The 13770-nt window shown below is 55.7% G+C and overlaps 1 protein-coding gene across 1 annotated transcript in view; it reads right to left on the reverse strand.

Moving 5' to 3' along the window:
* NECTIN1 (nectin cell adhesion molecule 1) overlaps nt 1-11725 on the reverse strand; it is a 68404-nt gene extending 56679 nt beyond the window's left edge. The window contains exon 1 of the mRNA XM_050759384.1: nt 10765-11725. Within this exon, the coding sequence (XP_050615341.1) occupies nt 10765-10843 (79 nt within the window). The 5' untranslated portion in view covers nt 10844-11725. The remainder of the gene's footprint in view (nt 1-10764) is intronic.
* Nucleotides 11726-13770: the final 2045 nt, after the last annotated feature.

Genomic DNA, 13770 nt, shown 5'->3' on the forward strand with positions numbered 1-13770 from the left:
AAGGGGCCTGGTCCCAGCAGGCAGAGGAGAGGGACATAAAAGTGGCTAAGCTCGGGGGCCTGGCATGCACCTGCAGGCCCCGGGGCAGGGGCCTCTGGGCAATGCTGGTCCCCTCGTGCTGGCTGGGCAATGCTCGGGCTTGGATGGGAGTCAGGCAGGTCCTACGCCCTCCTAACTCCTGTTGCTTCCAAGCACTTCCTAGGTGCAGGGCAGATTCAGCCCCAGGAGCTGATCGCATAGCTCTGGCTTGTGTCTGGGCCACAGAGGCCGCGTGGTAATTCAAGCTAACGGAGCATGTATAATCTAGAACAGCGGAGGGTCTAGGAGGAATTTCGCTTTGGCGTCGGCACAGATCAGATGACTGTTTTGCAGCCGAATTACCTTCCTAATTAAGCAAGGGAGTCTGTGAGGCCTGAGCCTGCATGGTGACCTGCAGGGTCAGCGTGTGCTGGGAGGAGCATCGCCCTGGGTGACCCTCGAGAGGACAATCTGCACAGGGACTGTCTGGAGTCAACTCCTAGTCCTCAGCCACAACCCTGGGGAAGGGCTTTGATTTTTCTGCCCCCGTGATCTTCTTCCCTGGGATAGTTCTCTGCCCTTGCCTGTGAAGCTGAGGACGCCTGGACCCAGGATCAATGCCTCTCTCTCCAGCTTGCTGTCCTGATCCTGCCTGAGGCAGAGGAAGCACCAACCCTTTTATCCCAGGAGATCAAAGCAGGCGGCACAGGTGAACACCCTAAATCCTTTTCCCCATTCACACTCCCTGGTAGGGGCCCCTCCCTTGCCATCTTTTGGGATCTCTGGGTGAGGGCAAGAGGGCCTGAAACCTTCCAGAAGTTTAGGACAGGCTCTGGCATAGGATCAGCTTGCTGAGCCCTGGATCCACCCAGGATCTAGGGCTGGCCTGGGAACACCCACTGGGGGACCAGGCAGATTATCTCAGAGGAGCTACTATACCTGCCTCTGGTCTCACCATGAGACATGGTGTGTGTGGGGGTGCCCAAATGGTATCAGTGATGCCCAAAGACTCAGGAGATGCAACAGTGATAACATCAAGACATTCCATTCTGGCACAGCCACATGAATACTCCCAAGACACAACAGTATCTGTGGCAGGATATACCAGTAATACAGGTTGAATATCCCTTATCCCTAATGCTTGAGACCCAAAGTGTTTCAGACTTCAAATTTGTTCAGATTTTATAATATTTGTATATGTAAAATGTTATCTTGGGGATGGGACCCAAGTCTAAACACGAAATTTCATTTCTATTTCATATACACCTTATACACATAGCCTGAAGGTAATTTTATACAGTGGCTTTAATACTTTTGTGTATGAAATAATGTTTTGACTGCCTTTGGATTGCGCCCCTTCAGGAGGATAAGTGTGGAATTTTCCACTTGTGGCGTCATGTTGGCGCTCCAAAAGTTTTGGATTTTGGATTAGGGATGTTCAACCCGTGCCAAGACTCTCTGAAGATTCAGCACTAATAACTCCCCAAATGCATTGGGCATGTACAACTACAACACCAGGTTCTCGCTGCACCATGGAAGGACAGGAACGTGAATAAGAAGGTGCTATGTGGGGGTGGGAAGAGATTCTGGAAGCAAGGTCTTGTGAGGACTCAAAGCTTAGGAAACTGTCTTCCTCCGTCACCTGTCTGCCACCCCCCAGGAAGAGAGGCAGCTTAGCCACATGGTACAATCACGGACATGGGGCCTGATTTCTGGAATCAGAATCCTGACTCTGCCACTTACTAGCTGCGTGACCCTGGACAAGTCACCTAAGCTCTATCTGGGCCTCATTTTTCCACATATAAAACTGGGGAAAACAGAAGTACCTTCCATATGAGCTGTTATGAAGATTAAATAAGTAATTATATGTAAGATGTTTACAACAGTGCCTGGCATCCAGGAATTCTCAGTATAAGTGTGTTATTATTATCCTCATCAATGGTTCAAACAAGCAACTGTCTATCCATCCAGAATGGACTACTGGTCCCCTATGCCAGGCCCTGGAGAAACCAAGCCTCATCAGCAATGGAGCTCTCAGTCTTGTGATGAAGATAAATCCCAGGCCCAAGTGACTGGATAGCAGGATGGAGAGTAATTGGTGGCAGGGGTGGCATGAATGAGGCACTGGGGGATTTGAGATGACAGAAGTTATCCTTAGCTTGGGGGGCAGGGTCATGAAAGCTTCATGATAGAAGTGGCTCTTGACCTCAGTATTTAGATTTCGTATTTATGGGAAATAAGGGGGAATGTGGGTAACAGCATGTGCAAAGGCACTGAGGCGGGAAAATGCTGGGCATGAGAAGCATGGTGTTCAGGGAGGGCAGTGGGGGACCAGTTAGGGAGGCGCTGTGCCCCTCAGGTGTGCTTTAGGTGGATTCACCCAAGGAGCAGTGTGGGCAGACTGGAGCAGCAGACTGAGGACGTGCCACCGTCCTCCTCTGCAGTGGGACCCACGTGATGTGGTGGCAGAGCTGGCTAGGACCAGAGGCACCTCCTCCACTGCCCTTGTCCTAGCAGCTGACAGTATTTGTCCACAAGACACTGGGACAGAGGGAGAGGGTGCCTGGGGCACAGAGAACAGTCACAGCAGCTGCCTCCCCAGTCCCGCCCGGGGCATGTACCCCAGACCAGCTGCCGGCAGGGGCTGCCTCACAGGGGCGCTCCACGAGCCCACACAGCCCCTTCTTCCACAGCAGGGCAGACTCACATCTGCCCTAGCAGATTGGTGCTCCCATCTCCACTGACTCATTTGGCGGGTACCTGTGAAAGCGTGGGCTGACCCGTGTGACCCCCCACCATGGGAGCACCCCGAGTAAGCCTGTGTGTGCTAAAAGCCAGTTATTTGGGCGTGGTGCTCATTTTCCTTCACAAGCCTGAGGCATCGAGAAGGGACACGCTTGCCTTGGCTCCTGTCTTGTTTTTCATGGCCACATCCTTCAAGCCATGGTGGTTCTGATGACCAGCAGGTATGTGGGCTTGCAGGGGAGGAATGCAAAGCACAGGGGAAGGTACAGGCAGAGAGGAGGCTGCCGGCCAGCAGGCATCAGAATCTGCTAAGAAACAAATCCTCCTGTCTTTGGTGGGAAGAACCACAAGATGGAATCCAAGGCCCTAGCACAATGACTGAGGATAAGATTCTCAAGCCAGGGAGGGGTGGGACTAGGAAGCCCCTGCCAAGGCTACCTGCTGGCTCTCCACAGTGGCTGGCTCTTTTAGCCATGGATGAAACTCCATCTATAGGTGAGGGGAAATGCTTCCTCTCTAGGGTCCCCAACTCCCTACATTCACTTTTCAGGCAGAAAGGCCAAGATTCAGGCCAAGACTGTTGCGAGGACTCCAGAGTCCATCTCTGGTGCCAGGGCGTATATCTCAGAGCACATCCAGATGTACTCAGTGTGGGAGGCTGTGCTGTCCCCTGTCCCCAAGGGCCCTCCTCCATGGAATGATGATTTGCTGAGCTTCCACCCAGCTCCTCCCAGAAAAGGCCAGCTCCTTAGCCCTGAAGGGAGCCGTGTCCTTCTCCTCTTCAGGCAGGGGGCAGAACTGAGCATCCAAGTGGGCAGGCAGGACACGCGTTTCTAGCTTTGAGAAGCAAGCGTTCCAGGACTTTGTGGGGAGGGACTCCATTTAAGCCCATAGCTTGAACTCAGACTCCCAATGGGACATTCTGGTGCCCATGGCCACTGGCCTGTTTTGCTGCCTGGGCCATGCCCGCAGCTATGTCCCAACTCCCACAGCTGTGTCCCAGTGGAGCCACCAGCCAGTGGAACTAATGTCCTCTAATGAGATCCGGGCCAGAGTGGCCTAGCGGGTTTTATTGTCTGTGGCTTGGTAATGAGACTCCTCATAAACGGAGAATGAAATTGGGGTTTGTGCTGACCAGAGTGGGTGGGGGATTGTCCAGGAGAGCGCCAGCCCCCGTGCCTCTCTGCTGCTCTGTCTAGTCCACAACGCTGTCTAGTCCACACCTGCTCTCTGCTCCGGGCCAGGCCCACACCCTGGCACTGTGCCTGCCTGTGCCCTGGGGCTCTATGCTCACACCTCAGGGGCCCTGCCCATGTCTCAGCCCAGATACCCAGAGAGAGATGCTCCAGGACATTGCTTCCCCTGCCCCCAGGAATGTTTCACTGTTAGGCATCCTCTATTCTACACCAACCTGGGCTCTGTGGTCAGCTCCGGCTGGGCCACCCTCCAACCTATATCCTCAACTTATTCCTCACTTCCCCAGGGAGCTGCCAGGCTCTGCCCTGCTGTTGGGGGAGTGTGAACTGGTCATGGCTGGTAAAGTAGAGGACCATCCCATGGACATTTTCGAACATCCTACTGGCCCGGTTCATCCTCTTCCGTCTGTCCATCCCCGATCTTTTCATCCTTCTGGTTTACTGGATTTGCAGTCAGAAGACCCAGTGTCTAATCTGGCCACAACAGCATAAGATGGTCAGCAAGTTACTAAACCTAGGTCTCGCTTTCCTTGTCTCTAAAATGGAACTAATACAACACTAATGCCATTCACATGGGGCTCCTGAGAGGCTCAGCTGAAACTGTGGCTATAGAGTGCCACAGACAGTATTATGACAGTTTGCAAAAGGAATCAGTCTGTAACAGGAGGCTGAAAGGACTTTCTGTCGGTGAGAAGGAGGTGACCCCAGCAGGGATTCTCTACCCATCTGGCTGATACCATCTCACGGGGCAAATGGAGTCCTGGAGGGAGGGTGCTGTTGCCCAACTTCCCCTCAAAAGTGGAAGTGAAGGAAGGCAGGGGCTGAGTCCCAGTTCCTCTCTACGGCCGTGGCTGGCCTCCAGATAGGCAATGGTGCCCCAGCTGGGCCACAGCCAGGGAGCGAGGCAGGTGCCGGGAGAGCCCTCAGTGACATGTGGCAGAACAAAGGCCGCACAGCACCTGCTGCCTAGGTAGCCCTCAATCACCTCAGCTGGACCTGTACAGGTACCCACAGACAGCCAGGCTCCCGAGTGGGGGCAGGGACTCGCTTCCCAAGTAGCACCTGGCTGGAGACACGGGAAGTGAGGTCAGCAGTGTGCAGCAGCTGAGTGGCTCTCTCTCAAGGGAACATGAGTAGCAGATTCAGAGGGGCCAGGACCATTGAGAGGGAAGGCATAGGGGATAGAAGTTCACTTCACTGCATGTGCCCACATGCCTGGCAATGTGCTAAGCACTTTTCATACAACATTCTCAATCTCATCTTCACAAACCTCTTTGGGAATCTGTATTAACAAAAACCTATTTTAAAGATAGGAAAACTTTGGGAGGCCGAGGTGGGCGGATCATGAGATCAGGAGATTGAGACCATCCTGGCTAACACGGTGAAACCCTGTCTCTACTAAAAGTACAAAAAAATTAGCCGGGTGTGATGGCACATGCCTGTAGTCCCAGCTACTCGGGAGGATGAGGCAGAAGAATCTCTTGAATCCAGGAGGTGGAGGTTGCAGTGAGCCGAGATCTCACCACTGCACTCCAGCCTGGGGGACAGAGGGGGGGGAACACAGGCCTATAAAGTGACTTGACCAAGGTCACTCAGCTAGTAATTGGTAGAGCTGGGATTCCAACCCAGGCCAGTGGGCGCCACTTTGCTATCTCATTATGCTGGGTTGCCAAGACAGGGTGATCACCAGGTTGTAGGGAGAGGAACTGAGCTGCCTGCTGCTCTCCCTGCACCAGGGACCACTGCTGCTCTGCTCTCTCCTGGGAGGCTGTGAAAGGCAGACCTCCCACGAGCCCCCCACCCCCTGAGAATACATACCTATTGCCTCCCCGTCCCCCACCCAGGGCAAACCTGGGATAATTTAGTGCCCTGAAGATTCTACAATCTGCTGTCAGAAAGTCTTTCTTTGTGTCCGTCTCGGGTCTCTGCTGTTACACCGAGTTCATCTCTCCTTGTGGAATGGGCTGGGGTACAGATATTATGTTCCGTATGTTTTCTCGTATCTCTTCCCTTTCCGCATCTCCTAGCCCCCAACAGCATGAGAGAATCCAGAGCTTAAAGGGTTAACTGGACTAAAGGGTGTTATCTCCAGCTCAGGGCATTCCCTCTGCAAGGTGATCCCTGCTCAGATCTTAAGTTACCTCCTGCCCCAGCCAGCACATCTGCTGCTGGCTCTGCAGACCTGGTCTCTATGGACAGGGGTGGGCATTATGGGGAAACATTTTCCAGTTGGGCTTGGGCACAGGGTGCTGGGTTCCCAGGACCACCCTCTTCCCCACTCCTTGTCCCTTATTCCCACTTCTTTTTCCAATAAGGGGGCTCCTGCTTTCTGCTTCACAAACCCAAGATGCTTCCAGGCACATGTATGTTGCCCACTTGGGCACACACAGCTCTGCAGGGCCCTCATGGAGGACCAAAGCTCATGCTCACACTCTTTTTCAATGCCCAGAGTATGCTACCTCCCCTCCCCACACACACCATGATTCTTTTTCTTAAGTACCCATGTAGGAAGCAAAGATGCCAAATTAGGAGCTGAAAAACTGTCTCCCTTTGCCCCTCCCAGCCGTTCATGGATCATGAGAACTCGTCGGGCAGGCCAGGCCCCAGGTAATGCCAGGTTCCAGTGCTGCTCTGCCTGCCAGGGAAACAACAGAAGGCTGACAAGAGAGGAATCTCTCTCCCGGTGTGGTCAAGGTCTTCAGCATCTCCCTGTGAGGAGGCAGAGGCCCAGCCTAAAGCCAAGGGCAGAACAGAAAAAGGAAGCGGCATAGAGGCTTCCCACCTGCCAAAGGGGCCGGTAGTGTGTCCTAGAAGAGCGAACCAAGGGCAAATCTTGGGTGCCCTCCCAAAGTCACCCTCACTGACACTCTGACACATAAGAGACGCATTCTCAAGTCCGGACCACTCACAAAGTCCTAGTCAGAAAGTTCTAAGCAGTCAGTTACATGTGAATATACATTCGATGTTATATATTTATGGCCCTAGTCCCATAGCGACCCACAGGCACAAGTACATACACCTCCTACTCCTAGTCCCCACAGATGCGCACATGCACAGTGAATGGCAGATCACCAACACAAACACACAAAGCCCTGGGTACGTGTGTGCACGTACACTCTATACTAAAGGTGAGACCCTAGGCAGACTGTCAGAAATGTCACAGCTTAAGTTCCACAACTGGCTCATGACCATTCTAGCCTGGCACACTGGCTAATGTTTAAAGTTGTTTTTTTTTTTTTTAAATCAGCAAAACAGGTGAATATGCTGACACCTCTCTATCTGTCCCTCTCTGAGGTAGGAGGCATTCAATTCACCAGGTTAGCCAGGAAAAGATACCATCGGAAAAATCGAAGATACATTCACACCTCCCTTGGGTGTTTTCTGTTCGTGCTGAACAATGAACATTAGTCAGCTGCTAAACAATGGCAGTATCATAGACACAGCAACTGGAACTGACCCTCTGCCCCCCGCCCAAGCCGGGCTCACTTGCTCAGACATCAGCACTAGGGTTCTGGCCAGCTCAACCATCCTGGCAACATACAACAGAGTCTGGTGGTCAAGCAGTAGCCAAGGTGGATTCATTGTACAAATGTGAGTGGCTGAGAAGGGAACTGATAACACTCTTAACCTCAGCCAGCCTCAGGCAACGAGGGCTACCTGTCCCATATGCTCACAAGTTCAGGTTAAAGAGATGCCTTCTGGGTCACTCAGCCAGGGCAACTGGGCCCAAGTTCTGCAGTATCTCCTCTTCCCCTCCAGTCTTGACTACGGAGTCCTAGAATCCAATTCCAAGGCACTCCACAGTGCTGCCTTATAAATGGGTAAGGAGATTCCCACTTATACATGCTGCAAACCCCAGGCCAGCAGAACTGGTCTTGCCATAATGCCTTGCCCAGCAAGCTGAAGCACACCACTGTATGTGAGAAATAGAGAGAGAGGAAGGAAAATAACCCAATAGCCCCGACACTTGGAATTTCAAAGACCACATGGCAGCAAGCTCTGCACAAGCTGCAGAGAGAGGCTGCAGAGAGGGGTGTGCTGTGACCCGACAGGTCTTCCGAGGGTGTGCATGACACCTGGGGTGTGTGTTCTCTTTCCAGACAAAAGGTGTAGGGAAGCCAATTAGGGAGGGTGTGGTGTAGGTGGGACACCAGCTCAACGCACCTGCTTCTCAGGCAGGTTCTCTGCCTCCTCCTCGGGCTCCCCCATCTCTTTTTGGGATGTAACCCACCTGCCCCACTGACCCTCTCCTCTAAGTTAACAGGAAGAAACCGTGGATTGTCATCTCAGGAAACAGAGGCCTGTGGGGCTTTACCACACTGCTCAGTGAAGTCTGTGTTGTTGAAAACATACTTCTGTGTTTACACTTCAGTAGCCAAATTGGGAGTGTTTTGAAGTTGGGGGCAATCGCATACACTCCAGGCCCCTCCCTCTTCCTCTCCTCAAATCCCTAGACCCAGGTTCCCTGTCACAGCCCAGGAAAACCCTGAAAAGAGCACTAGACTGGCAAGTCCCTAGAGAGATGCTATAGCGGGCAATGGGGAGGAAGCTGGCAGGTGATGCAAAGTAGGATGTGGACTTGCAACTTCTGGGCCAACCAGCCTCCATCCAAGTGTCAGACTGAGCACAACCGTATCCACCTGCCTCTCTGCACTCATGGACCCTAGAGCAAGCAAGCAGAGAAGGCCCCAGGAGCCCAGGCACTGGGCAGAGGAGCTGGGCGGTTTGGGAACTTGGGTGCATGGATGCTATCCATCAGTCAATTATAGTCGATGGAAGAGCATTTATTAAGTACCTCTCTCAACCCTGGTTCCTTTCTCTGCATCCCACCCTTTCATGTGGATTTTTGGCAGGGGTTGTATCCACCTTGAGCCAGGTGAGTTCACCTCCCTGCTCCCACTTCCTGAGTGGGTGGAGCACAGCAGGCCTCTAGTCCCCAATGAAGGAATTAACCATGAAGGGATCACAAAGCTGGGGAAAGAGAATAACAAAAGGAGGGGAGAATGGGGTGGGTTCCTTCCCCTTCTCCCAACCCTTCCCACCACCCTTTGTCCATCCCAGGATTACATTAACCCCTAGTGTGCTGGACCAACCAGAGCTCTGGGAAGCTCTCCTTTCTCTGGGTTCTGGATAAGGACATATGTAATTGAAGGGTTCCTGGAAGCTCAAATCCCAGTGGCCAGGCAAGTCCTAGAGCCGGAACTTCTGTATCTCAGGCTGGCTTCCTAGGCCATCCAGTGTGAGAAGACCTCTGGCTCTCACCAAGACCACCTTCTGGGGGGAGGGTGAGCAGTGACACCTGTGAGCACTGGATTTTCCCTACCCTCCCAAAATCCAGCAGGGCAGCACCCCAGGCTTCAGGGGTGGAGGCACCCCAGTACCCGCTTTCACAAACTGCTTCCCAGACATCCACCACTCAGGGAGATTGGTGGGGGCCTCCTAGTGAGCTGGCTGGCAGCAGAAGAGGCATAGAAGGGAATGAGGCCAGGCTTCTGCCTTCCAGGAGGGCACCCTAGCCCCGGAACTAGGCAGCCAGACTGGTCTCTCGATAACAAACTGCCTGGCCATTCTGCGGCATCGCACATTGTAGGAACTCGGGATCTAATATTCCTGCCCCACGAGGAGAGAGTCTCTGTACACTGACCCCCTAATCTGCCACCCCAAGGCGGGGACCATGTGCTCCAGTCAAGATCCTCCCCGCTCCTCAAAATCCCATCTTGCTAGAGCTGCAGGTCGTCTCTGGTTTCTACCCAGGGAGCTGGAGGAACTCCCCACACCCCTTGACCCGCGCTTGGTGTCCAGCCAGCCGGCGAGCTCGGCAGCTTCTCCAGGGACACAAAGGGTTAAATCCAGGCGAGGGGACTCGGTCGGATTTGCCTCCTAAACGCATTTTCCAGTTCATTCCCCAGCACAATATGCCTGGGCCGGTCCCAGCCTCCGAGCCCACCCCACCCGTCAGAATGGGCCACCAGGGCCACCCCGGGGTCGGGCCCGAGGTTAACCCCTCGGCTGCCGGCAGCCCGCACCTCGAGGAAGGACACGCGGGGCACCCTCGGGAAAGTGGGTCATGCAGCTACCTGGTTGGCACGAAGCCCGCGGCGTCTCCTCCAGGGAGAGCCCCCAGAGCTGGGAGCAGAGTTCCAAGGGGGAGCCCGGTCCTGCGCCAGGCCCGGAGGTTGCAATCCCAGGCTGCCCCGGCCTCACCCTCCAGGAAAGGAACCGCAGGTGAGCGAGGAGCTGCCTCTGCTGCAGCAGCCGGCTCTCCGCGCCCGCTGTGGGGCGGTGTGGGGCGGGAGGGGGCCCGAGCGTCCTGAGCCGTCTGGCAAAGGGGCCGCCGAAAGAAACGAAGCCCCCCCGCCCCCGCCATACTCCAAACCCGCAACCCCTCAGCTCCGAGACTGACGCCCTCTCCCTGGGTCTGTTGTCTCCCACCCCGAGACGGTGATTACGGTGATTATTTTGCATTTATGTAACACGCAGTGTTTCCAAACTGCTTTCCGAGCAGAGAGCTGGTTATTAAATAAATAGAACGCTATTACATATTATTATTTTTGTGAAGAACTGAGCGGAGAAAGTGCTTTCATGCTACATAGAGACGTGCATCCGACTGCTTCCCTGCAGGGCAGGCTATTCGGCTTCTCAACCTCTTTCTCCGCCGTGCCACCTCCCACCCCCTTTACCCAAGCCGTGACCCAACTTTTTTGGCTCCTTTCACTCCCCACAATCCAGTCGTGCCCGCCATCCGGCTCCCAGCCCCGGGGAGGCACTGGATGGGGGTGGGGACAGCAGAGGTGAGCGCGCTTACCTGGGAGGAAGAATGCGGTCAAGCCGAGAGCGAGTCCCCACCAGCGTCCAGCGGCGCCCGCAAGCCCCATCCGAGCCATCGGGGGCCGGGGGTCCGGCGAGAGGGACGGCGAGGGCAGCGCTCCTCGCGCTGCAGAAACCAGCCCGGAAGACGAAGGAAGACCGCTGGCGGCCGGCGGGCGCTCGGAGGATCCAGGTCAGCCGCAGCCGTCGGCCGGGGCGGGGTGGGCTGGGTGGGATCCGCGCGGCCGCAGTCCGGGCCCCGGGCCGTCGCCGGCTCAGAGGCTCGGCAGATACCCGCCGCAAGTTGCACGAGTCATGCCCCTTCTCCTCCTCCGTTCTCCTCCCGGCGCCGGTCCCCGCCCTCTTCTTCCACGCAGAGCGGGGCTGGGGAGAGGGACCCACCCCCGGCGCGCCCGGCTGCCCGGCTGTGCGGCGCGGGCTCCTGGCCCCGGCGCGCTCACACCCTCCCGCTCGGCTCCAACTTGCAAGCGTCCATGGCCGTCCGTCCTACGAGGGTGGCTGGACGCGCCCGGGCGGCGTGGAAGGCTCGGGGCCCAGGCGGCGGGCGCTGGGTTCGGCGGCCGGCGGCCCGGGTGGCTCTGGCTGCGCGGCTGGGCGCGAGGAGAACGGGTTCGAGGCGCCGTGCGTCCCAGCCGCCGCCGCTCTGCCGGGTGCCGGCGATCCGCAACAATGTGGAGCCGCGCTCGCTGCTCTCGCTCTCTTTCTCTCACTCGTCGAGCTCCAGCCTCTCACCCGCTCGCCCGTGATGTCAGCCAGAGGGGAGGGGTTAGCGTTAACCCCCTCCTGGCCTCGATGCGCGCCCACCGGGGCCCGGTCGGAGCCCGAGCGCACGCGCCTTCCGGACCGAAGCAGAGGCGGATCGCGAGCGCGGGCCGCGGGGTCCGGTTCAGGACCCTCGCTCGGGAGCTGCCCCTCGGCCGCCTTCCAGCTGGGGAGCCGGCTGGAGCGCGGGCTGCCCTCCTCCTCCGCTGACAAAGGCAGGCAGTGACCCCTAGCGGCCGGCGAAGCCGAGGCGCGGGGGGTGGGGGTGGGGGTGGAGTTAGGACCGGTCTGGGGACGGCTGTGGAGGAGAGGGCGTGATGGAGAATCCCGGCTAGCAGCGTCGGAGCTGGCAGGGCTTCTGTAAGTCCTCTGCTCCCACCCTGCTCCCATTTCACAGGAGAGGAAACAAAGGCCCAAAGAAGAGTTCCGCCCGGGGCGGAACGTGGCAGGGCTCGCAACAGAACCGTCTCTGGAGATCCCTCTCCTCTGCACCACTTGGAGGCTCCACGGAGAGGCAGCGGTGCGCGGGGCGACGGGGAACTGCCAGAGAAGTCGGTGGTGGGCATGAGTGGGTGAGACGGGCCCACTGAGGTTTCTGGTAGAGTTTCTTTTCTAATCCCTGCTCCCTTCGGGGGTTCCTTTCCCAAAAATTGAAGCACCCCGCGCCCCGCACTTGCCCAGAGCCTGAAACCGAGCTCTCCTCCAGTTTCCAGGACCTTAGTTTTGAGAGATTTGTGGGGTTCCCGCTAAAGTGGATCGTCCAGTCAGTGTCCCTGGCAGGGCAGGGACTCTCCGCCCCATCCCGTTCACCACCCACCACATCCGGGTGTGGTAGGATTTCTGCCAAGGCGACTGCGCCCTCCAGGCCTGCCCTGTTCCCCTTGCTCTGGTCCTTCTATCCCCATCCCCTCCCCCTGGGGGAGGAAGACAGACAGAGTTTGCCACTAAGGAGAGCTGAATTCTCCCCAGACCCTGGCGGGACCCTGCTCCCTCTACCCTTTGCCCAGCCCTCTAGGCGGGCAGGAGCAGAGGGGAAGTGGCTGTTTCTGATAACATGTAAATTCTGGTTCTTCACTGTAGAAGGGGCAAAGACAGCACCACATTCCCACTGTCTGGGTTCCGGCCCTGGAGTGTCTCGGTTTCTCGCTGAAGTAGTCAGATCTGGCATTCTCATGAACACTCACCCACTCACTGTATGGTCTTTTACATTTAACAAATGTAACCTGGGCTTTCTTTGTATCAAAACACAGTGCCTGGCTTGGGGATACAGAGACATTATCATTGCCCTAAAGAAACTCAATCTAGTTGAGGGGGAGGGGGAAGACAGACATAGAAACGGATGTTGTAAACAAATATTTGATATGGGATTGTGGGGGTTTGGTGGGTCACAGAAAAAGTACCCAGTTTAGCCCGGGGTGCGGTTGGTGTAAAGGCTTCAGGGAAGGGAACACAGGGTCTCTGTGAGTCATCTATCAGACCAAGGTAAGTGCTGGAGGGCAGAGACATAAAAGACACTGGATTTAAGGTAGAGGGTCAGCATGAGGAAAGGAATGAAGGTAAGCAATAGTCAGGGGAGTAGGGGGCCCACAACGGGGGCCCACAAAGGGTTGACTGGTGGTAGGCTGAGCCTAAGACTTGAGGAAAGGAGAGGCCTGCAGATTGGTGAATCATGCCCGGAGGGTTTTAAACTGGGGAACACGCAATGAAATTTAGTTTGTGGCAGCCAGGAATCTCCCATCTGGCTGCTGAGTGCTTTAAGGGCCAGGGTTGAATTGAATTCACTGTGGTGGCCTTCAGCTCTGTGCCAGGCACATTGAGGAGCTGAAGGCATGGGTTTGAAGGGGCAATCCCAGATGTACCAATGTCTTCTTGTTCCCTGCTCTTACCCTCCCATCCTCTCCATCTTTATTTTATTTTATTTGAGACAGTCTTGCTCTGTTGCCCAGGCTGAAGTGTAGTGGCGTGATCTCAGCTCACTGCAACCTCTGTCTCCCAGGTTCAAGCGTTTCTCCTGTCTTAGCCTCCCGAGTAGCTGGAATTACAGGTGTGTACCACCATGCCCGGCTAATTTTTGTATTTTTAGTAGAGACAAGGTTTCGCCATGTTGGCCAGGCTGGTCTTGAACTCCTGACCTCAGGTGATCTGCCCTCCTTGGCCTCCCAAAGTGCTGGGATTATAGGCGTGAGCCACTGTGCCCGGCTGCACCCTCTCCATCTTTAGG

The sequence above is a fragment of the Macaca thibetana genome, chromosome 14 (genome assembly GCF_024542745.1).
Source record: "Macaca thibetana thibetana isolate TM-01 chromosome 14, ASM2454274v1, whole genome shotgun sequence".
Lineage (NCBI taxonomy): Eukaryota > Metazoa > Chordata > Mammalia > Primates > Cercopithecidae > Macaca > Macaca thibetana.